The 27,407-nt window shown below is 38.5% G+C and overlaps 1 protein-coding gene across 1 annotated transcript in view; it reads right to left on the bottom strand.

Moving 5' to 3' along the window:
• The window catches only part of LOC110166377 (leucine-rich repeat transmembrane neuronal protein 4), a 379,030-nt gene that overhangs the window by 288,118 nt on the left and 63,505 nt on the right, over positions 1 to 27,407 (bottom strand). Inside the window, exon 2 of the mRNA XM_055153199.1 lies at positions 21,276 to 22,831. Coding sequence (XP_055009174.1) covers positions 21,276 to 22,831 — 1,556 coding nt within the window. The remainder of the gene's footprint in view (positions 1 to 21,275; positions 22,832 to 27,407) is intronic.

Raw genomic sequence — 27,407 nt, 5'->3', positions numbered from 1 at the left:
GGATGGGGCCTTGGTCTGAAAAAAGAATGTACTAACATAAATTATCGGAAGATCAAATGAACCTCAAGAGAGGATGTCAACTGTTGTTCATGTTTTGGGTTGTTTTTGAAACCAGAGTGCCCAGACAGACGGACAGATAGACAGAGTGCTCTCAGCCACTGTGTCGCCAATCTAGAAAGTATTAAAACCAAATATTTATAGTTTGAAATTTGCTAAATCTGTCTTCCTTATTTCATTTTTTCAGCTAGGCAATGTAACCGTGCACCATTCCAGCTAAACCAGAGCAGCAGATTCATCAGCCGCCTCATCCTCTCCATCTTCTCTTTCCGAATACAGTGTCTAACCAATGCCAATGCACCAATATTTTGCAATTCAATAAAAAAATCAAATCAAATACTCCTACTCGAACTACTCCTACTGCTACTACTACTAATATGGGTAAAAGTCCTACTCAGATTGATGATTGACACACAGTACATCACTTCAGTGGATTGATCCAGACTGTAAAATTGAAAGCACCATTAGCGCGACCAATCAAACTCATTGATTAGTCCAAGGCCATGTTACCCTTTCAGTGATGAGGCCGCCATCTTTAATTAATACTCCATAGCAGGCAGAAGGAAAAGGTTTTTTATTCAACAATCCATGCGAATGTCGTTTCCAAATGTCACACATGCTTAGCCGTGCGTACAGTGGAACCGGAGTGTGTGAGGAGGAGCGTTAGCAGCTTCAGTGGTTACACAGAGAAGACAGAAGGTGTATACACAAAACTGACACAGATTCTGTAATGATGACTTTATATACAGTAGAATAGCTGTTGCATTTGTTCGATTATAATGGGGATTTATGGGGATGTTTTATCTATTTCTGATGTTACGATTAGTACAATTCATGATAGCATTTAATGTTGTCTCCTGCCAAGTTAATTTTCAAAAAAAGTCTAAAATAGGCTACAATAATTGTTTTATTTAAGTGCATTCTATCGTTTTATCATATGGAATGTATAGTGCAATATCAGCACTCTGTAATTTTATGGAGGTGAGGTGACACATCATCTGCATTATTCCATGGAACTAAAAATAAAAAAAAAACCTTTGGAACATTCTCCGAGCAAAGTTAAAATAAGCACCACCGAGTTGAAACAAGCAGGAAGAGGTCCTCTTTTAGACTAAGTAAGAGCCAGGTTTGTGGAGATGCAAGCTCACTCACAGAAGGGACGTTTGTTTTTCTATGTTTTTTTCACTGGAATAAAAAAAAAAAAAGAACAGTATTACATTACTCGTGGTATATGTTTTATCAAGGAGACATAATAAAAATATATATGATGTGCTTATTTTATATTTTTGCTGCATAAAAGAGTGAGAACTTCGCACATTAATTATTTGAGACGGGTGCGTTGGAAGAGAGGGAGCAGCCCAAGAACAATAATAAAAAAAATAAAAAATAAATAAAAAATCCTACACACCGTCTTACTTATAAGTTGTGAAATTTATTAGGACAAACCGTGCAATGTTGCAATGTTTCAGCTTTCATCTGAACTTTTTTATTTATTTTTATTTTTTTTCTAGTGCTGAAACGTTGCACGGTTTGTCCTAATAAATCTCACAATTTGCAAGCAAGATTTTTCTCTATATTTTTGCTGCATAAATTGTAATCAAGTATGATGTTGACTCAGTGTTCGAAAATTTAAATGGCTACACCTACACAAGAGTGTGGCAAAATGAATTTCAGGACAGGAAAAATTCAATTTGAGTCATTCATAAAAATAATTACATGAATAACTTCCCACGTTAAAAATACATTAAACAGAAAAAAGCAATACAACATTCCGACATAAGCTCTCTCCTCTCGTCTTTCCTGGACATCCCCCCTTCTTTCCAGGTACGGTAATTGCAACACTGGTGATCTAAGACCCTCATTAGGCGTGGATCAAACAGCCCAGCACCAGCACAGGCCTGGCAGTGTGAAACGCCCAAGATTACAGCCGGAGAGAGATGTTCCTCGTCGTGTTGGCCGTGTTGAGTAGAAGAAGACGCTCCACGAAATTACACGGACGCCCTTGGTCTGCCTATGTTACCTCCTTTGTTTATGTTGTGTTACATTATGTTATGTTTTTTTTTTTTCTTTTGTGCAATTAGCAGGTTGGCTCAGTGACCTTGGATGGAAGGAGAAGAGGGAGAAGTGGGAGGTATGGAGCGAGGGAGCGAAAAGTGAATGGTTATATATAGAGCTTATGCAGTGTGTGGTGGTTTATTATGTGATGGGTTTAAAAGAATAAGAGATCTGTTCTTATTATGCTTGTGGTTACTGGTAAACCATAAAAAATAATGTCTTTTTCAATCAAAATTGGATAAGAAAAAAGAACGGTGGTTTGGAAATTCCATAATTAGATTTTTAATACTTTCAAACCTTTATAATCACTTTGCAAATATCAAGAGCTGAACTAAAATAAAAGTGCTGTGCTGCTGTTGGACTAATTTTAACACGTCATACAACAGAGGGGGAGTGGTTAAAGCACTGGTCCCATAACTCTAAGATCAGAGTTGTTGTGTCCTTAGGCAAGACACTGCAGCTGTATTGCATTGCATGAATGATTGGTAAAGTGGTATTATTATTATTGCAAATTTGGCTTTTGGATCAGTCAACCAGATATTCTAGAAGCTAAATGAGACTCATGCACTAACTGCTTTAATGAGTATTAAAAAAGCCAAGTGTATTTATCTTCAGGGAATCAGGAAATGCGCACTTAGCATGGCAGTTGTTTTTAGTTTTACCGTCACCAGCTCCATTCTGGCCTCTGAATGTTGTGATAAGCTCTTATATACTCCTAAGTCAAAGTGAAGACTATACTTAGAAGAAAACAGTGAATGGACTATTGCTGTTTTTCACTTTTAAGACAGTACAAATTATTTACAGCACCTTAAATCTAAATGGGTGAAGTCTTGCCAATACCACAATATATCTCCACCCACTCATTTCGATTTGCTTCACCAACTCTTTGGCTGGTTTAAAGGGTCCTTATTTTGATATTTTCTGGTCTATTATAATTTCCTCATCAAAAACACACCCAGAGTTGTGTTTGTTTGCATATTAAGGCTTCTTGAGTTCAAACAGAAAACACTCTTTGTGATGTTATGTGGTAATACAAGAAGTGCTCCACTGTGTTTTTAATAAAAAAAAAAAACTGTACACCTTCACTAGACACCCCAGACACTTCCTCCAGCCCCCTAGAGAAGCTGAAGAAAGTGTCTGGGGTGAGGGAAGTCTGGGAGTCTCTGCTTAGACTGCTGCCTCCGCGACCCGGCCCTGAATAAGCTTTAGAAAATAGACAGATGGATGGACCTTCACTAGAAATATTTGGATCATTTCCGCCCTGCAATTGAAAATTGTAAACAGGTAAACAGTAGGTGTTAACTTAAAAAACTATACCGCTTCATGACATCACAAGGTGGTATTGAGCATTATTTCCCAAAGACTGTGTCGCAAGAGATTTTATTTATTTTTTATTTTTTTTGGATGGCCTTGTCATGATCTGCATGTAGATCTGCAATATACAGTTCTGCCACATGATAATGTATGTGAATGCATGCTTATTCTTTTCACTACTACATATATGTGTGAATAGGGATTTTCTGTGCCCACAAAAATGAAGACAAAGCACAGAAACAGACTGAATTGTTGTGCTCTCCTCCTGCAGCCCGGACTGGAACACTCTACAAAAACACAGACAGACCCACCTATCTCATTAGAAATGTTGACATGTTAAGACATGTTTGTATCATTTCTAATCTTTTTGAAATGATTTTATTGACTATTTTGTTCCAGTATTGCTGGATCAGTTGAATGTTGAAAAGAAAAAGAAATGGGCTACATTTAATGTCCAAATGGGTGAATTATGGATCCTTTATTGCTGCTTTAATAACTGTTTTTCGCTGTTTAAAACTTACTAATTGTTCAGAGAGACACGATCACTCAGTCAACAATAAAATATCCTCATTAATGTTCAGTAACGGTCAAATCCACCTTTATTTTGTGATTTATGAATAATGTCTATTGACTTGGGTTGTAAAGGTTTGTGACTTTTAGAAGTATGGGTCCCCAGAAAAAAAAAAAAAAAAAAAAAAAAAAAAAAAAAAAAAAAAAACAGTTTGGGAAACACTGGTCTATCTAGCATTTTGAGGTTTGGGTATGTAGGCAAACTAATACTAAAACATTACTCAAACACGTGTGAATGAAACTAAACACAACTCCAGGTATGTTTTTGAGTCAAATGTGCTTAATACAGAACCTTTAATGCCATATTCTAGAAAATTCCAACCTACGCACTGTACTCTCCATGGAGACGAGCCACCAGAAAAACGCACCTTCAACATTATCATAATTCACGACCTATTGCAGTTCCAATGCAAAGTCGCATTCCATTGTGTTGCATGTGACAAAGCGAAACCATAAGCAAAATTAGCCCATAAAGGTCATTCCATTCGCTCCTGCAGACATATACACATTTTCCCCCAGTGACATTTGTGCACTAGCATCTGCTGCGCAACAGGTCTCCAGATGTTCTACGGCCAAACTCGATAATTCACCATGACGACAGTAATAACAGGAAGCCCCTTTATGCCAGTACGGTGAACCTCGAGAAAAGGGCAAAGGATTCTGTTTAGCGTTCCCGGTGTGCTCTTGCAGGTTGGGTTGCTTTAAAGGTGCATTGTGTCATTTTTCTGGTGGAGTGTCTGTCAAACGTCTTTCTCCATGGAGATGTTATTGCTTTGTCTGGAATGTTTCACAGTATGGTATTAAAGTTTTCTACCTTCACGGAGAGCAAACCAGACCGAGTTAAAGGTCAGATGTGTGGAGAGGCAGAATGATTGTTTTTCTAGGTATTTTTGAGCTATGCAACGTGAAGCTGTTTAATGTCGTACTGTGGAACATTCCAAGCAGAGCAAGGGCATATCCATAAAGACAAGCAGGTGATGGTCACCTTAACCAAAAAGTTTCATAGCGCACATTTCCCAAAAACTCTCAGGTGGGTCGCAACAGATTTTTTTTTTTGGGTCGCCTTGTCATGATCTGCATGTCGGTCTGCAGTGCTGTTCTGACTCATGATAATAATGTGTGTACTACATATCTGTGTGAACTGGGATTTTCTGTGCTCACAAAAATGAAGACAAAGCACAGAAACAGACTGAATGCTGCGCCTGATCTGCTGCTGCGCTCTCCTCCTGCACTTTGGACGGAATGAGCTACAAAAACACAGACAGGCCCACCTATCTCATTAGAAATGTTGAAATGTTAAGACATGTTTTGTATAATTTCTAATCTTTTTGTAATTATTATTTTGTAGTATTAGTAGTATTATTTTATTACTATTTTGATCCAGTTACTGTTTTTCATTGTTTAAAACTTGAGTAAAGTAATTGTTCAGAGAGACACGATCACTCAGTTAACAATAAAACATCCTCTTTAATGTTCAAGAATGGTCAAATCCACTTATTTTGTGATTTACAAAACATGTCTATTGACTTGGGTTGTGAAGATTTCTGACTTTTAAAATATGGATATCCAGAATAAAAGTTTTGGCAACACTTCTTTAAAGTTCCTATATTAAACAGTAAATTGACTAAATCGTGAGTTTTTAGTCGGGTCATAATGTTGTTAACTCTGCAAAAAAAATACCTGGAGTTGTCTTTTGTTTCATTCACATATGTTTGAGTAACACTTTATTATTAGTCTGCCTACATCTCCAAAGCTCAAAATGCTCTGTTCCACCTTGTGATGTCATCCAAATGATTTCCATAAAAGATTATTGAGTTTAAAAACACAGTGGACCATTTCCTGTATTACCACATGACATCACAAGTTGGAACAGAGTGTTTCCTTTCTGAGAGAAAAACTCAGCGTTTGTGTGTTTAACATGTGAATGAAACACGACGCAACTCCAGGTAAGTTCAGACGAGGAAACAGCATTATAATATACTGTAGATCAGAGCATAGCGTAATAAGGGGCCTTTAAAGTAACTGTAATTAATTGTCGTGAAGGTATGGCAGGAGCGCGATTAGTCTGAAAAAGGTCACAGGCAATATTCGCACCGTAAAGTTTGGGGTCAGGAGGTCGCGCGACGGTCCTGGTAGCTTAGATGAGTTGGAAGACTTGTGAAGAATACATTAAAGCGGAGGAGTGGGAGAGCAGAGTGGGTGACTTATTACAGCAGAGGCAGTGGTTGGAGAAAGTATAGGGAGGGAATATGTGTTGCCATGGTGATTTAAAGCTCCTCGACTTCATGCATAAAATAGTCTTTTTCAGTGTACTTTCTAACGCCTTCGATTTTTACAACTTAAAGGGTCCATATTACGCTATTTTAAACACACAAACCCTCACTATTTGTGCGGAGTTCTTCTCTCAAACTGAAAACACTCTGTTCCACCTTGTGATGTCATATGTGGTGATACAGGAAGTTCCCAGCCCTGGAATTGGCAATTTCTCCTGAACTAAAGACATAACAAACATTTAGAGCTTTAGACAGACTAATAATAAACATTTACTCATACATGTGTGAATAAAACAAAACACAAATCCAGGTATGGCATTCATTTTAACCACAGACAAAAGAATGTGATACCACAAAGTCACGTTACAAGTCAGATCTGTGGAGAGTCAAGTTCACTCGCAGTAAGAATTCAATGTAGCTTGAGCAATAAAATATGTCCAATTGCAAAATATGTAGGTTTATAGCTATTCAGTGGAATGTTCCAGTGGAATCTCCATGGAGTCCAGCAGTTACTGAGCCAGAAAAGTTGCGTAATGCACCTTCAAAATGATTTAAGGGAAAAAGTAATCATTCTTGATCATATCTGAGTGCACTTAGGAGAAGCAGTTTACAAGACTAAAACAGCTAGATGCCCTTAGAGCCTGGTCATATTTATGTCCATAGTTTATGTTGAGTCATGGTTAATTTGATATTCTGTAAAAAACAAACAAAAAACAGTACTTCATGTTGTGTTAAAGGTGCACTGTGTAACTTTTCTGGTTGGGGGTCCATCACCTGCTTCTTTCCATAGAGATGTTTCCTGGAATGTTCCACACTCTCCATGGAGAGAAGCAGGCGGCGAACTTTCCACCAGAAAAGTTACACAGTGCACCTTTAATTGCCGCTACTACTTAGTGAAATTGAGTAAACTAAGTAAAAAGTGATTTTACGGAATAATTGATTCTTTTCATTGTAAAGATAAATATAAGGAAAATGAAATGATAAAGTGACAAATACAATAATGGGACAAAATTACCAAATTGTCAACTTATGGTGCTTGCAAAAGTGAATGTTCAAATAATGATGTATTTTACTAACTACATATTTTGTTAATATGACTCAGGCACTTCAATAAACTGAGCTAACAAATAGAAACTGTAAACAAGCCGGTCTGTTAGTTTCAGAGTAGTTTTAATTGTAGCTTGCTCCTCCCTTCAGGCCGATATAAGGCAGTCTCTACCTGGCACCACCTAGTGCCTCTGCTCAATTTCATTTCTCTCCAGCGACTAGGTCAGGAATCGAAATACACTAGACGGTTTGCAAGAACCCCGGAAATTGTAGACTGTGCACCGGCCAATCAGCGAAGAACTGTGAAGTCGGCAATTACTTGGACACCACTGAGCGTTCTGGCATATTACATACGTCATGACCAAATAGCAGCAATTGGTTCAATTAAAAAAGTACCCGCCTACCATTGAGCAAACAAATTCTAATACTGCGAGGTCAGACGGTTTCCACGAAGTGAAACCAGCTGATGAATCAGGCTAGTGTTCAACAGCAATCCAACCAGAACTAAAGAAGCAGCTTGGATGAGCTGTGAAAAGTATTTGCCCATATATTTCATTCCATATTTTGATTCTGCCACACACAGACAATGAGTATTATCATTACTTCCACTGACGTGGGGTCCATTCACTTAAACTTCCATCTATAAGTCTGTGTTCTAAAGTGAGTAAGTGGACTCAAGATGATCCAGGGTCAGCAGATGATGACAGGGCAGTCAGTCACACTGGGATGCCTTTGAGCTCCCCAGATACATTATTTTTTAGAGAAATACACCGATTTTCACACTGCAATACCACTTGACTCTGCTGTTACAATGGCAAAAATGTTTCAGAAAGGCTGACGACTCTTCACACTGGGACTAGATGGTCGAGTGGTGCCCCGGATGAAAGGGCTAACTGAACAACGGGGGATCAAAGCATATGAGACGCCCTGCAGTGAAGAGGGACCGAGGTGGAAGGGGTAAGATGGAATCCATTTTGAATTAGAGGCTAACCAACGCCTGCCCAGGTCAAGAGCTCCTGCTGTGTTTTAAGGAACAATCAAGGAGAAGAAATAGGACTGAAATAGCCATGAAACAACATTGTGGGTGAATGAATTCTGCTGGGTAATCTATGTGTTTTCTACTAATATTGACAACTCTGAGATTGGAAATAAAGGGGATTTTTGGAGTGATTTGTGAAGGTTTTGAAATCGCTGGAGCCATAAGGGGGTGATGTCTTGAAGGTAAGATGCAGTATACAGCTCAGTTTTGTAATTATTGTTGTTTTTGTTGTTGTACACAGCCCAGCTCTGGATTAATTATAAAAAAGCCAGTTTACAAAGACTGCGGGTGGTCTGCAATGACGCTTTGCAAGGGCTTTTGAGGAGGCCACGATGGGCGAGTGCGATGGAGATGCTTGTTACTGCATGAGTGAACACTTCGCAAGCTGCACTAAAAACTTTAATATACAGTTTTATTTGCAGGCTGAACAAATCGGACAATGAAATAATAATGTCACTCACAAACATGAGATCCAGTGCAATAAGAGATCAGTCCAATATGTGGAGACACTGGTGTGGTTGTCTTTTAAAAAAAATAAGTGTTTGTTGTTTTGTAATGTCACTGTCCTTGTCTGTTTTAAAAATGGAACATGCCCAGAATAAAGATGAACTGAACTGAACTATTGCCCTGTTTTTGTTCTAGTTGGAGAAATCTGTGCTTGAATGACAATTAACATTTTAAAAATACATCATATGGCATACACTATACCTTTTCATGTTAATTATGCATTTAATTGTGTTATTTTACGTATGTGCTACTTTTTACTTCGTGTTTTAGAAGCTGAATTTCTACAAAGATGTCCAAACCAACTATGCATACAACTTAAAAGATATTAACAAACCGTTGAATCTGTTGCAGTCCATATGTTTTCAAGACAGTTGACAGCCCTTTTGGCTCTGAAATAAAATGTTTTGGGTTTCTTTTTTTCGCTCTCAATTACCCTAAACTTTTTGAAGATTTCTAAATTACCATAACATTTTTAGAATTTCATCAGTTATCCTAATATATAAATAAAATGATTGACTATCCAAAAATTCCTAAAATGTTGTCAATTCTCATGAAATTCAAATTATACTTTCAATTTCCCTAAAATTATATATATATAAAAAAATACCAGTTTTCTCAATTATTATATTCAAGTTATATTACTAATTAAAAATAAAATAAATTAATAATAATAATAAATACCCAAACCTTCTTGGTAGTGAACAGTTAAGATCAGAATTGAAGAAGCCACTTGGACGAGTAGCGAAACATCTTCACTCAGACTTTTGTCCTGTTGACAGTATTTTCTTCTGCAATAAAGATTTACATCTACCAAATTATTTAACAGCACTAAATCTAATCCAGAAAACTGCCCAGACTTCCTTCACTCTCACCAGGAAACACACCAAAAACCCCTCCAAACTGTTGTCGCCGTGGCAGCAGGTGATGTCGCATTGTACCGCTGTGATTTATGTGCGAGACGGAGAGAGGAAATGTTGGAACAAGACGGGAGTGTTTTCTAGATGAACTTTGCGAAGCTCTGACTGATAGTTCCCTGCTACACTGTGTGCAGGTGACACGGGCCCCACAGATAAGGCCTGAGAGAAGAGGCATTTTCAAAGAGATAGCCTAAGAAACAAAATGGAGGCAGGTCTGGGATAACTGCTGATACTACAGGAAGGCAATGACATTTCAGTGCGTGAGCTGTGAAGGCGGCCGCGTATTATATACAGTAGACTCTGTGTGAGGTATAGAGCGATTTTGTCATGTAATTTTATCATAGTGCCAGTTTCAGCAAGAAAGTTATATTAAAGGTGCACTGCCCAACTTTTCTAGTGGAGGGTGCGCTACCTGCCTGTCTCTATGGGGATGTTATTGCTTTGCTTAGTATGTTCCATAGTGTGACATTAAACATATACATTAGGGATGTAACAATAACCGAAATATCGTGATATCGTATCGTCAAAGTTCTCACAATAATACATCATCGCAATATATCAAATTACAAGTATCTTTTCTTAAATTAAGAGTTATGGTGCAGCAACAGCTAAAAAAGACAGAGAACTACATAGACCATGATCCTTTGCTCCATTTCAGTGTAGACTACAAGAAGAAATAACAGTTCTAAGCACTTTTAAGTCTTAGTTCGTTGGATTAAGTCTTGTCAAGGCGTTTCAAGAGGAAAAAGTAGCATATTAACAGTTTTGCTTTGCCTCCTCAAAATATTGCAAAAATATCGTACCGTGAGATTTGGATATTGTTACATCCCTAATCGTGAGCCCCACCATATCATGCGCTTTCCCACGATATCGCAATAAATATCATACCATGAGGTTCATACCATGAGGATATCGTATCATGAGACTTGGATATCGTTACACCCCTAATATCCGTCTAACATTTATTCATTACGGGTGTTTCTATCATTCAAAACTGCAGTAAATCCTTCTCTGCACAGGGGCATTTCTCCACAGATCTGAGTTGTAATGTTGAGTAGTGCTGTAACCTGCTTCTCTCCCTCCTGATAGGTAGGTATAATCTCCACCGTGGTATAATCTGTACATTCTAGACAAAGCAAGAATTTTCTTTTGTTTTGTTTTGTTTTGAATAGTTTGAGACCTGCTGAAACGGCTCTCAAAATCTGTGTGAAATACTTTTACTGTTTTACTCTTTAAATACGTTTTTGAATGGGTGCTTTCCTATTTTTACTCAAGTAGACTAATTTATGTGACTTTTCCTTATCTGTACTAGCATCTGTACTTTGACTTAAACTGAGTACTTTTTCCACCACTGGTCCTTCTCCTTCTTAAAGTGGCAGTACCCAATTTTTGTCCTCTTAGGCTACGTTTATATGATGACGGTCTGAACAGAAGACGCCAAATCGGTGTTGCAATTTCACTTTTTATTCCGTGTTTAGACGAACATTTTCGAGAGGTAATCTGTGCGCATACGGTGACGCAAAAGTGTGTGGAATTTGATTGGGTATGCACGGCAGGTTTCTGTGTACCGCATGTACGTGACGTAAACGTGTACACAACTTGAGCAGATCTGACCAGAGTTTTGCATCTTGGGCAGTGTAGACGGAAACACTACGGTGAAGCAGATTCAGCTTTTCCACTCTGGAAGGTGGTTTCAGATTTTTGCATTTTTAAGCCCCAAAACGCCATCACCGTCTAAACAAAAGGCCCTTCCGATAAAATATTTTGCCGTTTTCACCCGCAAACGTTCTCATGTAAAGAGACCCGTAGTTATGTAAAATTTGCTCCAATACAGACATATTGTAAAAGCCGCTGTTGGCTTTGTCTGCATCTAATTATAAGAGTTTTAGTGTCCAAGAACCAGGAAGTACACTATCAGCATGCTAGTTGTGGCAAGCTTTACGGCACCAGCAAAACTCCACTCAAGTCTAGTCTAGAAATGTGTGCAATGTGCTTATAAACTCATCACTGTGAATAATCAGGGTGCTTAAGGAATAAGTTTGGACCACTGCAAACTGTTTAATCCATGGAGCTCCTCTGTGTTTTTAAAGTTCATACCGTTTCATAATAAATGCACATTTAGCGCCCCTTGCCAGTACTTTGTAAGTATTAATGTGTGTTATATACGTGATGTAGTTATAATGTATTGGTCTCTTTTATCTCCTTTTATACCTTTTTCCCCCTTGGTAGTTATAAAAAGTGTATATCATAAATTTAAAAAAATCTCTTCACTGTCTTCCATTCTGGGACCACGTTAGCGCTTAGCATAATTAGCATTTTCGTCATGGTTAATATACCACGTGTTGGCAGTTTCTTTCACATCACATGACATCTATGTACTTTTTTTCCATGCCGCAATTCATATTTAATTGGGGTCACAGTATAAAAAACCTTTGCAAATTAGCAGGTTGAGTCTAGCCAAGATAACAGCTAATTGTCAAGGCTATAATTATAATGTGAAATGTTATGCTTTACGGCGATACGTGATCTCCATTTTGGGCCGAGGAAGACGGCGCATGCGATGTGCTATATGAACCCACACAATGGACTTTTTAGGTCAGGAATAAGCCCCGCCCACGCCGTATGATGCTGCATATGGCTATTAATAGGGCAGGCGGAATAGCTGGGGGCACTAGACAAGACGACGGGATGGGGTAGAAGGTAGCACGCTCGTTGCAATTTTGAAATCATTTTAAGTATTAAAGGTCCTACACTATGCAAAATTGACTCTTGTGAGCTTTAGACTTACACACACTTTATTGATCCACAAGGGGAATTACTTGGAAGGAAATTTCAGGAGCTAGAATGTTGTTACTTCCTCAAAAAATATACATAGTGGTAGTTTTCAAGTTAAGAGCTACCTTTTAGTTTTAGTTCAGCAGAGACTGGCAATTTGAGGGCTGAAATTATCCAAATAATTGTAGTAAATGCGAGTGGAGTTTAAAAACACACTGGAGCACTTCCTGTATGACCATATGACATCACAAGATGCAACAGAGTTTTTTGTTTGAGAAAAGAACTGAGCCTATGCAGGATTTGTGTGTTAAACATACGTGAATGAAACAAAACACAAGTCTACATATATTTTTGAATAGAAATTTGGATTGTTTTAGTCCTGGTTTTACACCTGTTTTAGATCTGTTTTAGAACTTGTTTTATACCTGTTTTAGTCCTGATTTTAGACCCTGTTTTAGACCATTTTTAGACCATTTTTAGTCCTGTTTTAGACCAGTTTTAGTCCTGTTTTAGACCTGTTTTGGTCCTATTTTAGACCTGGTTTAGTCCTGTTTTAGTCCTGTTTTTAGACCTGTATTAGATCGGTTTTAGACCGGTTTTAGACCTTGTTTTAGATCAGTTTTAAACCTGTTTTAGACCCTCTTTTAGACCTGTTTTAGACCCTGTTTTAGATCGGTTTAAGACCTGTTTTAGTCCTGGTTTTAGACCTGTTTTAGTCCTGTTTTAGACCTGGTTTAGTCCTGTTTTAGACCTGGTTTAGTTCTGGTTTTAGTTTTGATTTAGTCCTGTTTTAGTTCTGGTTTAGAGGTGTGGAGGGACGGTCCTGAGCATTATATGGGCCCTTTAAGTATAGGCTGTATGGTAGGTTGCACGGACTGTCCCTTCTCCCGTATGCTGTGCGGAATGTACCCCCATCAAAATCTTGTCACGAAATATTGTCGGATATAAAACCGGTCCGTGGCCTATAAAGGGTTGGGGACCACTGATATAGGCTATTAGCTGAATAAGAAGTTAAAGGCACTGTACCAGATTTTTACCATCTTAAAACAAAACGAGTTAATTTTAAATGGTTTGCTGTGGTCCAAAGCTATTCCAAACTTTATGCATTTTAGCATCCTAATTATTCACCGTGATGAGTTTATAAGCTCTTTTATCAACTTTCGGAGACCAGTGTGGAGTTTTGCCATCACAGTAAAGCTAACAACAACTACCATGCTTTCTGTTTCCCAGACAATACAACATTTATGATTAGATGTGGACAGTAGACAGCGGTAATTATTATAAAATATATGTGTAGTTCGGCAAGACACATTTTTCTCAAATAAATGAAAAAAAAAAAAAAAAAAGGTACCGCCCCTTTAATTGAGTGTGTTTATTATAATTAAGTCTCAAATTAGAAACAAACACAATGTCCAAACACAATTCTGAATATTAAATGCTGTCATCTCCACTTTTCTAAAATTTTAATAGAGCTGTAATGATGCTGTACCGAATCACATAATTATCCATTTGAGCTTCATAAATACATTTGCAGATGTTCATTAAATAAAATGAATGAAGGGATAGATGTCACCTCATTCTAAAAGCCTTCTCATTTTCATGCAAATCAAGATCACACTGATTTTTCTAATATTAAAGATGCACTAAACTTTCTGGTTGGGGGTCCGTAGAAAAGTTACACAATGCACCTTTAACATCCTGTATCATATCAGCTGTGTATGTTCAAACACTGCTCCAGTTTATTGTTTCACACTTATGTTTGTTGAGAGAATAAATCACTGTAATAATTGAGTAAACGCCATAGCACAAGTTAATTAAAAATATAAATGTTTTGAAGCGATTCCTGTGAACATATGTTGTGTATCTAATGCCTAAGAAGTCTGAGATCATATTGTTCCAAGAAAGTAATAAAAATAGTTTCCCAGTAATGTTTTTAACGCCTTCGCAATCTTTACACAATAAATTTCCGGGTATTAAAGTACGGTGAACAGTTTTCTGTCGTCTACAGCAGAGGTGAGATCAAGTCACTGTTTTGCAAGTCTCCAGTAAGTCTCAAGTCTTTGATCTCAAGTCCCAAGTCAAAGACAAGCAAGTCCAAGTCGAGTCTCGAGTCCAAGTCAAGTCCAAGTCATCTGCTTTGAGCTTCAAGTCTTTTCAAGTCTTTAAACCAAAGTACCAAATATACCTTATATTTTTGGAATTTATATGACTTTTAAGATAAATTGTACTTTTATTGTTGTTGTAAGTCATTATATATATAATATATATATATATATATATATATATAATATATATATAATATATATATATATTATATATATATATATATATAGAGTATATAAGAGTTGTAGAAATGCATTTTTTTCCTTTTGAAATGTCTTGACAAGATCTTAGACTGAATCATTACAGACAGAATAGAAAGAATTCTGATTTAAAAGTGCTTCTCAAGTCTTCTCAAGTCACAGGCCTCAAGTTTGAGTCAAGTCCCAAGTCATTGACCTTCAAGTCCAAATCAAGTCCCAAGTCTTAATCCATTTTATCAAGTGAAGTCTCAAGTTCTAAAGTCTCAAGTCTGACTCGAGTCCAAGTCACGACTCTGGTCCATAGCAACATACGCCATAGGTCTTAAAATGCCTAAGTTAAATTACTGAGCAATACTCAGAGCAAGAAACTTGTAAAAAAAAAAAAAAAAAAAAAAAAAGTAGAACTGAATATTATTTGAATGAACTGGCAGTATTTAGTAGACTATATGTAAATGAAGTAAATCATGTGCTGAATGCAGAGACATAAAAGTCTCTGTCTCTACTCTAGTGTTACAATACTAAGAATTCAAATTTGATTTCGATACTGAGGAATAGACTTGATACTCAATACCAATTCTGATACCACAATGCTAATAGAAACACTCTTCAGAGAATAGAATGCAATTTTCAACATTAAATTGTAATACTTATATATTACCATATATCTGTAAAGTCCCTCAGTCGTCTACAGTGTTGGGGAGTAACAGATTACATGTACCGCCGTTACGTAATCAGAGTACAAATTATGAGTAACTGTATTCCGTTACAGTTACTGTTTCAATGAGTGGTAATTGGATTACAGTTACTTTGCTGAAATAAGTGGATTACAAGGTGGTATTTTCCTGTTTTCACATTTTGTGCTACATCCCATTTATTTATTTTTTTATTTCGGTAATTCCACTCATTGCCGGAAACCCAAACAGAACGCGCGCAATAAGAGCGATGTAAACGTCATGTTAAAGTTGGCGGTGTCAGTCACACAATGGAAGCAGCAGTGCATTGGTAAAAATGCATTTGTGTCTTGGAAATTCTTCTCCCGATGTGAGATATATATATATATAAAAATATATATAATATAAAATTGCCTACAACTTAAATGTGAAACAGGAGCTACTGGCACTGGTGAAAACAACCTGCATAGACTCATAATATCTGCACTACTGACCTGCGACATGAGTGGACGTGCACACAACACACACAAACACAAACACACAAACACACACAAACACACACCTTCATCATCGTCATCAACCTGAGAACCCACGGACCACGTCTCCTTCCGTAGTTACAGCGCGGACACCGTTGTCTCGTGCGCCGCGTATGGAACGTGTTTTCTCGCGTAAACCGCGCTTCCTCCTGTGCACCTCTAAACCAGAACTAACACCAGGACCAAAACCAGGACTAATCCAGGACTAAACCAGGACTAAAGCAGGACTGAACCAGGTTTAAACTAGGACTAAACCATGACTAAACCAGAACTAAAGACCTGGTCTAGACCTGGTCTAAACCAGGTCTAAAATCAGGAGTAAACCAGGTCTAAAAATCAGGACTAAACAGGGACTAAACCAGGACTAAACCAGGTCTAAACAACATGACACCTAACAGTAGGTTGACATAATTTAAGGTGATCTCATATAAAAAATAATTTCTCTATCAATAATATTTTTTAATCTGGTGAAGGAAAGGCTGATCTTGTTACTGTCTTTTAACAGACAAAACCTCTTATATTAAGATATCGTGGTCTTTGTTTCTCTACAGCAAACAGTTGCTTATTCATGGAGACTTGGGCTCAGACAATTTTAAGACAACAAACAAGAATTTTCAGGATGTGGTTGCTACATTCATGTCGTTTAAAAAAACATGACAATATCAAGTAATCCAAAGTAATCAGATTACGTTACTCACTTTAAGTAATTTAATGGATTACGTTACAAACTACATTTTGGGGTGTGTAATCTGTAATCTGTAGGGGATTACATTTTAAAAGTAACCTTCCCAACACTGGTCGTCTAGGTAGGTTGCATAGTGGTCCATGGTCTATACTCATCTATGGGCTCTTATACTTCTGATAAAGCTCAAGATCATTCTAAAGCTATTCAGGAAAGGTTCATTTGTGTTCTGTCAATGTGACTTTTTTAGTACAGAAACTTGCTCAAAGGTGTATTTCGATACTGCTTTTGACAACCTTACTCTATTATGCTTTATATTGGTATATTGGCATTATTTTTTCACTTTTCTTTAATTGAACAAAAACAAAAACAAAATCTGTGAAGAAAATGTTAATAAAAATAAGTTGTACTTGGCTTTAAACATACATTAGAAGATACTTGAAACTGAAGTCCATTTTACAACCGACCTATTAAGACACTTTGAAGTCCGACTCCTTAATCCACTATCTACAGACAGGGGTAATGTGGGAATCCTATCTGCTCATGTCTCACTCCCTTCCCTGCACCTGACATATAATTGTACCATTCCAGCTTCACTCGACGGACTAGCATTACTCTACCTGCCACTAAGCAACATTTCTCTACATATATATTACTGGCCTATTTGTGTGGTGAGGAGAAAAGGCTGGCCAAAGCCTAGGGCCACTTGTACTATTAGACCAGTACACACTATCAGTGCCTCTGCAGACTGCTACTTTATAGATTGCTTTATGAGCTTGCTAACGGGGCTTTCGAGAGACATAGCTATAAATGCAAGCCATTTTCTGCTTTATTTAATTTAAAATGCATGTATTAGCATATATTAACCTAATTATCCTTAAGATTTTAGTAAAAATCATGCAGATTTTTTTCAGTTTTCATGTATTAATTTTATTATTTATGTATTTATTATATTTGGTGGCAATTCCTTAGCTGTTACATAGCAACCATAATGATTTTTTTTGTGCTGTTTAAACAGTATGAAAAAAATAAAATAAAATCATAGACTATATAAAAAGCGGACTAAGGGAGTGCGACGTCATCCACAGCATTCAGCTCCAGTCAATTGAAGCTCATGAGAATAGCAGTTGTAAGAGAAAAATTTGGAATAGGAAATTATTTACATACAAAACACCGAAATAAAAACACCAGGATCATGTAGAAAAGGTTAATATGCACATTTTAAAACCAAAATGACGAGGCTCACTGCAGCAGTAACAGAGAGAGAGGCGAAGATTTTACAATGTAAAGTCAATACATACATCCTGAATTTCAGACTTCTGGTCATCGTGCAATGCATACTGGGAAAGATCCTCCGAAAAAGGTAGCATCGAACCGCCATGTTTCATTTCCCAGCGGGATGCGTGTATTATCAAAGCCAATCTTTTCAAGTCTCTTGAATGATATCGCTTTTGTTTCTGGTTCTGATATTGTTATATTATAGTTATGGGATTTGGACATCATAATTGTGTGGTTGTTGGATGTCCTGACAGCAGAAAATGGGCGTCAGAAGTTTGTGAACTCCATAACTACAAAAGGGAATCAGAACTTTTTGTATGTAGAGTGCCATCAAAGCAAAATCTCGTTTGTTAAGTGTGAGGTGCAGAAGACGAGCAGGTTGATCTCACACTTTATTATTCAACTGGCTTTACAGCAACATCATGTCTTGGTCACTTTGCAGTGGAAGGTGTTTCTTGGTGAACAGCTGGTGCCTTTCGCTTTGGTGTTAACTTTTAAAATTCGTAACCAAGGTTGAGCGAAGTATCGGGATTTTGCTTTGATGGCGCTCCAGTCACACAGATTTGATTCCCTCTTGCAGTTACGGAGTTCGTAAACTTCCGAAGCCCATTTCTTGAGCCATTTTCCGCTGCCAGGACATCCAACAATCACACAATTATGATGTCCAAATCCCATAACAAAAATATGACAATATCAGAACCAGAAACAAAAGTGATGTGGTTCAAAAGACTTGAAAAGACTGATTTTAATAGACGCATCCCACTGGGAAATCAAACATGGTGGTTTGATGCTCACTTTTTTGCAAGTCGATGGAGCTGGAAGTGCCCCCATGAACACTTCCTAGTTAGATATGTTCATGTCTATGGAAAAAAAAAATGTTTGTTGTGCATTGTCCCTGCATTTTCGATTGAATTTCCAGTGTTGATGACGTAGGTTGTGATATTACTTTTTATATTTTTGTACTCTTTAAAACTTTTTTTAAACACCCCACAAACTGATGTAAAACCATGATAAACATTTAGCACAACTATCCCACCGCATAACCATTAAATAATTAGCAAAACATGAAAACCTGTCATAGGCACTTTAAAGAGAAGACAGGGCATGCGGTTTTCATTTATTCCAGTGGCTACCGGGATTTCGAGAATGCAGACTGCGCCGAAATATGCAAAGTCAGAGCGCTCGGGCTGATTTGATTGCAGAAGAGGACCACAAATCACGGCGGACATGTTGCATCCGCTTACCCTGCCCTCCACTGTAATGAGAATACAGACTGTGAGTGCCTCCTCTCAGCTTAACAACACAACTGCAGTGGAAGGAGTCAATTCATGGCTTCCTGTTATACGCAATATTTCGTGAACTTTTCCATATTCCAAAGCTATGTTATTTTATATCATTAATTGCTACAAAGTAATTTTTGTTCATCCTGAAAGTCGTGGATATTGATGCTGTGCAGTGGCATTGGGCTGGGGGCTGCCGCATGTACGCCTATGGTGGAATGTTCAGAAGTTACCGAGGAGAAACACAATGCGCAAATGTTAGCAAACACAGCCTGAAGTTTTGTGATTATGAGAGTTCTTGGTCCTGAGAGGGACTTGTTTAACAGCGTGTCCAGCGTTCCTCCACACTAGAGGAACTATGTCTCTTGGCTAGACTGGGAACACCTTGGGGTACCACAGGAGGAGCTGGAGGAAGTATCTCACGTGAGGGAAGTCTGAGATTGCTGTCCTCACAACTTGGCCAAGGATAAATTGAAGAAAATGGATGGATTGTTTAACAGCACAAATCAACTCTCTTGTTGTAGTTCCAACTAAGTCACTTACTTCTTCATGCTCAGATTAAGTCTAACTTGAGTAACAGAGCTTCAGACAGAGCAGTACCTAGATTTGGCATCACATCTTCAGGGAATGTTGATAACATCAACTGCAAAGTATCGATATGGTTAAAGAGTATGCATGTAAGTGGGCTAATTCGACTTGATGTTTTATATAAGAGAGATGGAACTATATTTTTTGAGAGGATCAGTCATGAGTACTTTATAGCGGTCTTTGTAGTAGTGTGGAACTTTTTTGCCATTTTTCTGTAGTATACGGTTAGATTTGAGCTGAAGAAGTTTGAATACATGTTTTTGTACATTTGGAATACCCATTTGTGTATAATCCTGCTTTAGGGTTATTGTGTCTGGCATATTTCACATTTCATGCTTTTTGCATGCGTAAAGTTAAGAGGAACTGGTCAACTCTTAAGATTTCAAGAAGTAAACAAGCATTGCATATAAGTTTTTGCATTTTATTGTAAAATTATTTGATTTGTTGATTGGAAAAAAAAAGAAAGAACATTTTATGATTTTTTTATATGTAAAAATAGTTAGCACATTTAACAGCAATAGTCATTTTTGTGCATATTTTGACCATTGCTATAACTGTAGTTTCCAGTCCATTGTTTCTTGCTGAATACAAATAACCAATGCATTAATACAGATATGTAAGTGTGTACAAATATTTCCTATCAGTGACCATATTTAATAACTAATGTCATCTAAATAAATAAATCAAAACAAAACATAGAAATTGAATTATATCAACATCAATATGATTACCATCCCACTAGAAAACAATGTATTTTCTTATTTATTTTAATAAGGATAGTTGCTAGGAAACCAGGTGAATGTTGGGCATTGCACAGCATATAGATAAATATAACCTCCATTTGGGAATATGTAAAAGCAATCTAATTTGCTTTTATTTTCATCCGTAGCCCATTTAAATTATAAATATTGAAAATATAGTAAGAAGTAACACAATGACAATAAAACCCTTTTAGACAAGGTACAGACTTTCTGCATTTAGAGCCAGTATCAACCTTCAAGTCCCAAGTCCAAGCTATGTTCCACCATGGCAAATAGTGAACATAGCACATACAAAACCAGGCACACAAACACGTTAGCTTAAGTGCCATACTTTGTCAAGTCAGGAAAAATTTAAAAGAAGAAAGTAATCCGTTCCATTTATAGTGCTCTCATCCAAAACAAACTTACATCCCAGCAAACCAACTGTCTTTCCATGACAACAAAATAATCCACAAATCCGCCGCTTTCTGTACCTTGCGCTACTAAGCCTTCAAGTAGCAGACTTCCGAAAAGACAAAAATTTAGCATCTGTCATCTCAAGCAAGCAAGCAATTACCTCATCCCACTTCGATGAGAGCATGGTATGATTTGGAAGGAATGGCGATGGCAGAGTGGGTCATACCTCGCATTCTCGTGAGCCTGAAATGGTGTAGGTACATGGTCCAGTTCCATTGACGAGCACGTCCATGGCCTCGGAGTTGGTCGGCTTGTAGTCCACATAGTACTCCTGGAGCGGGGAGCTGAGTGTGCGTTCCGTTTCTCTAGCTTTCTTACGGCGTTTGCGAGCGGCCGCCGAATGCTCTTGAAGTTGTTTGACGCTGCTGGGGTAACGCTTCCAAGACACGTAAATCACCAGTAAGATCATGGCGACAGAGAGGAACAGCGCGACGCTCCCGGCGACGATTTTGTGGAAGGAGACCGGTTCCAGTTCTTGGTCGGGCGGCGGAGCGACAGGTGGGGTGGCAGATGGCGAGGTGGGGCCTTGAAGAGACCCTCCACGCTTGCCAGATCCGGTCGGGATAGCCACGATGACGGGACGCTTGTCGGTTTGGGCGGGAAGGTTGGATGGGGTTGGCGGGCTGCTCCGAAGAGTGGTCAAAGGTGACAGTTGACATACGCTGAACGCTTCGACGGCATCCATAACCTTCTCGCCTTGGGCTTTCTTGGGAGAGGCGCAGATCATAGTGGTCTCCTTGGCACCACGGAAATTCCTGAGCCAGCCGACCAGAGGACAGATGGCCGGGCTGCAGTCCCAAACATTTCCTGCTAAGCTAATGGTGGTCAAGGATACCCAAGCGTCAACTACCTCCTGAGACACGTTGGTCAGCTTGTTGGAATCCAGGTTTAGCGTTTGGAGATTGGGCAGACACTGGTAAACTACTGGGTCCAATTCCGTTAAGTCGTTACCGGACAGATCCATTTTCTGGATGGAAGCCCAGGTCCAAGTTAGACCCTGGCTCATGGAGCGGATTCGGTTCCACTGGAAATACAATGCCCTCAGATTGTAGAGACGAGGGAAATGGGAGAAGTTGATCTTTGAGAACTGGTTATGCTCCAAATGCAGCTCGGTCAGTTTGACCAAGCCGGAGAAAGCATTGCGAGTGATGCTGCGGAGGCGGTTGTAGCCAAGATCCAAGAACTCCAGATTCCTGCAGTCCTGGAAGAGGCGCATCGGGACGGTTTTCAGAGAGTTTGAGCGTATGTGAAGGCTCAGAAGTTTGCGCAGCCCCTGGAACTGCCCGGGTTGAAGGGCTTGCAGTTTGTTGTACGACAGATCCAGGTTGCGAAGATTAGGTACAGGGTGGAATGTGGTGTTGTGGAGAGAAGTGATCTTGTTAGAACTTAGTATCAGTTCCTTAAGTCTGCGGACTCCTTGGAAAGCCGCTGCATCCACTGTGGCGATGTAGTTATGATCCAAGTAGAGCCATATGAGGTGGTTAAGACCTACAAACTGCCCAGCGCGTAGACTGGCCAGGCTGTTGTAGCGGAGAGAAAGGCCCTCACAGCCTCCAGAGAGGTTCTTGGGCACATCGCGAAAGGCGCTGGACTCGCAGTAGACGATTTTGCCATCGCAGCGGCAGCTCTTGGGGCACGGGCGCTCACTCAGGGAGGGGTTCGCTGCCAGCCATACCTGCATTAGGAGTTGGACCACTAGCCAGCGACGCCGCAGAGCAGAGCCTGGGAGGGAGACACAAGCAGAAAAACAAAATTTTATTCAAAGAGCAATGTTAGGATGTATGGAAAATACATATTCAGAATGCGTGCGTAAGAGTAACTGTATTCCAATACAGTTGCTGTGACTTTTTCTAATAATTAGAAGCTTGTATTTCAGCATTAAAATGTGAGGCTATGACACTTTACACTGTAATATAATGCCACCCAACAGGAAGACATTCAGAATACAGATCGATGATGTAATACACTCTTGTTCCTATTGATTACATTGTGTTCTCATGAAATATCCAAAAGGTAAAAGTTTAACCTTGTAATTTCTATTAGTGACTGCTATATTAACACAATTGGCATTTCAATCAATTCACCAATTCATTAGCTGCCCCATCTGTAGTAAATATGTAATGTTGTGATGCCATCTGAAAGCCAACAATTGGACCATTAACTGAATACATCACAAAATACACTTTAATGCAGGTATTCAGTAGCCTCACCAAATACATTTTCATATTATTTGTCCCATCACTGTCAAAGCGATATAGTACAATGAGACTCAATCAATTGTTCTGGTGATAAACAGGGCTCTTTTACAGGAAGCCACCTAACCTCATCAAACATTCTTAAATCAAGGAAATACAGAAGACACGGTGAAGGTCAGCAGAAGAAAAATGCCTTTCTCCCATAATCAATCAGACCTGATATGTTTATCTATCTAAGTAACTTTCCAAACAAATCTAAAGGCCTTTTGGAGTTTATCCAATGCCAGCAATGAATTTCACTGTCAGGTACTTTTGTCATTTACATCTGTTGAGACTATTTTTAGCTGTATGTGACACAGTATGCATCTTTTACAAAGTTCAATCATCATCATCATCAGGTTCATCACTTGCAGCATGTATATATTTATAATCTGCTAATGACACTGCATAGGTTTAGTCCTGGTTTAGTCCTGGTTCAGTCCTGCTTCAGTCCTGCTTCAGTCCCAGTTTAGTCCTGGTCCAGTCCTAGTAGTCCTGGTGATCGGCTCTGCGATTACAGCGTGTATATATTTATAACACGTTACTGACACAGCATAGGTTTAGTTCTGTTTCGGTCCTTGTTTAGTCCTGGTTCAGTCCTGGTTTATTCCTGGTCCAGTCCTGGTTTAGTCCTAGTCCAATCCTGTTCCAATGCTGGTGCATTACTGGTCCAGTCCTGATCTAGTCCTGGCGGTCAGCTCTGTGCTTGCAGCATTTATATATTTATAATCCGCTAATGACACAGCGTAGGTTTAGTCCTGGTACAGTCCTTGTTTAGTCCTGGTTCAGACCTGGCTCAGTCCTGGTTCAGTTCTGGTTTAGTCCTGGTTTAGTCCTGGTTTGGTCTGGGTTAGTGTCTGTGGCTCCCCGCTCCGGTGTGGCACAAACTCTGTAAACAAACGAGAATTCCACCCACATGGTTTATCCTAAGCACGTTACAAGTCATGTTCATGTGTTCTACTGTGTATACTGGACTATTGGTCTGTCAGACCAATGGGCTGACCCCATAGTGATGTGTACGAATGAGCTAAAATGTGGGAACGAGTTAGCTAAAACGTGGGAACAAATGAGCTAAAACGTGGGAACGAATTGCATATTGTGGGAATGAAATAATAATTTGAGGCCATAATTTAGTATCTATTTTTTGCACATATCATCAGGCGGGCTACGTAATATTCGATAAAAAGAAGTCATAACAAACATCACCAGTACAGAGGCTTTTTCTTTTCTCTTATAGGAACCACTTGCGTCCAGCAGGATAAAATGATCTTGACTTAAACACTACTGAACTGCCAAGGGTGTGAATTGCTACCTAATCTACCACACACTTATGATGATAATACCTATTACATGTATAGAAATCACAGCTACAGCCTTTCATTTTCAAGTCTGTGTTATATAGAAGCAATACTTAAAAGGTCTCATATACACAACATTGACTCATGTGAGCTTTTAGCCATGTTAGAATGCTGTTACCTCCTCAGTAACATACCTGGAGTTGTGTTGTGTTTCATTCACACATGTATGAGTAATCCTTTATTATTAGTAAGGGTGTAACAATACCCAAGTCTCACGTTACGATATCATCACGGTATGAACCTCACGGTACAATATTTATTGCAATATCGTGGGAAAGCTCATGGTATGGTGGGGAGGCTCAGGATTAGGGATGTTACAATATCCAAATCTCTCGGTATGATATTTTCACGATATGAATCTCATGGTATATTTACTGCGATATTTTGTGGAGGTTAACAAAACTGTGAATATGCCAGTTTTTTCCTCTTAAAATGCCTTGACAAGACTTAATCCAAAGAACAAAGATTTAAAAGTACTTGGAAATGTTATTTCTTCATGTAGTAAGGACTGAAATGGAGCAAAGGATCATGGTCTATGTAGCACCATAACTCTTAATTTAAGGAGACTTGTAATTCGATATATTTGATGGTCCACGATATTATTGTGAGAACTTTGAGGATACAGTATCACAATATTTCAGTTATTGTTACCTCCCTAATTAAAGTCTGTCGTGAAGCCGTAGTTTTCAAGTCACAGCAATCTTTTGTTCACTAAATTGGATTGAGATTGGAAATTTCAGGTCTGAAATTATTCAAATGATTCTAGTGAAGGTGTAGAGCACAGGTGTCAAACATAAGGCCCGGGGGCCAGATCCGGCCCTCCAAGACCTTTAATCTGGCCCTCGGCTGATTTTCTACTAAAATATTTTAATTAAATTTTCTATTAAAATATTGGTAATTTTCTGGGCCGCTTAGCATAACAGCATCTCCAGAGCCTCTGTACGTGGCCCCTCCCAACAGAGCTGCACAAATGAAGACTTGTCTCTTTCCAAACGCTCTTAAAGGACGATCGTTTTGACTGTTGACCGTGACACCCTCATCAGAAAAATAACAAAAATGAGAAAAGTGGACACCAAGTGCAGGATTTTCCAAGAAAAATGGACTCGTTCCAATTTGCATAAAAGTTAACGTTAAAACATTGTGTTGAAATTGCATGCAAAGAGTTCATCAATTAAAAAAAGATTTCCGTAATAGATTTGCGTTTCTCTGCACAAATATTTGAAATTATTGCTATTTTTGGGGTATATATGCTATGAGTTTTCTGATCCGGCCCCTTTGGGATCAAAGTAGGTTGGATACGGCCCCTGGACCAAAATGAGTTTGACACCCCTGGTGTAGAGACTTTAAAAACACAGTGAAGCACTTTCTGTATTACCACATGACATGAAAAGTTGAAACAGCATTTTCCATTTCAGAGGAGAACTCAGTGTAATGAAGTAGAATTTGCATGTTAAACATGTATGAATGACACAACTCCAAGTACTATGTGTGTGATGAGGAAATAACATTATAACATAGATTAAAAATATTGTAATATGGGCCCTTTAAAGGTACAGTATGAAGTGTGCCCTCTAGTTAAAAACAATTGCCAGTGCCTTAACCTGCATATAGGACACAAACACATTTTTCTCATTCTCAGTATATGGACAAGCCTCATGTGAGCTCTCCATAATTATGGAGTAAGAAAGCTTTCACAAATATTCATGTGCATAGGATAGAAATCCTTGCATATTTGGGAAATCTGTGCATATTTATCTGTAGTCGAGCATAAAATAAATATTCGTAAACTCTCGAATGAGTCCAGTCGTACGTAAAATGTACTGTGTGTATTTTATCCATCAGAATACAAATTGAAAAGTTACAACATCAAGAATTACAGTCACAAAATGAAAATGTGCGATTACGCTTTCTTCGGCACAAATACAAATTCACAGACGCAACTTGACTGTCAAAAATACATCATCATTTCACAGGCATTATTTATTGAACAGAAGAAACATCGATCGAGATGCCGGACTTTTGCGCCGCATATGGACTGAACCAGGGCTAAACCAGAACTGAATCCTAAAGTCCTAGTTCAGTCCTTGTTCAGTCCTGGGATCTGTACTGTTTTAGTCCTGGTTCAGTTCTGATTCAGTCCGTATGCAGCACAAAAGTCCGGCATCTCGACTGATGTGTTTTTTTCTGCTCAATAAACAATGCCTGTGAAGTGATGACATAGTTTTGACAGTCGAGTCGTGTCTGTGTATTCGTATTCAGCCAAATATGCATGTATTTCTATCCTATGCACATGAATATTTCTGAAAGTTTTCTTACTCCATACATAATTCCCTCACTGAGCTGCAGAGGCTGCACTAGCACTGATTATGATTGGTTTAGATCACCGAATCAGTGAGAAACATTTTAGATTCAAACCAACAGATTTATCATATAAGGACAACGTATATGTGCAATATGTGGTGAGTGAGTGTTTGGAAACAGTCGCACTCACTAACAGCACAACCAAAATGATCTTATAATAAACTAGAACAAAAGACAAAAAAGCAGAATTGGTCTGAAGTGTAACATTAGACTTAAATGTCCTTTTTTGGTGTAATTTGCGTTTTGTTTTGAAATCATTCCCCAACGCAAAGTGGCTGAGAGGCAACATGGAACATATGCTATCCAACATAGCCATTTCGCTCCGTGCCAAGCATCTGTTGATCC

The sequence above is a fragment of the Boleophthalmus pectinirostris genome, unplaced genomic scaffold (genome assembly GCF_026225935.1).
Source record: "Boleophthalmus pectinirostris isolate CB_2022bp ecotype Guang Dong unplaced genomic scaffold, ASM2622593v1 HiC_scaffold_18, whole genome shotgun sequence".
NCBI lineage: Eukaryota > Metazoa > Chordata > Actinopteri > Gobiiformes > Gobiidae > Boleophthalmus > Boleophthalmus pectinirostris.
Note: the sequence above shows the minus strand (reverse complement) of the source record. Positions and strands in the feature narration are given on the sequence as shown.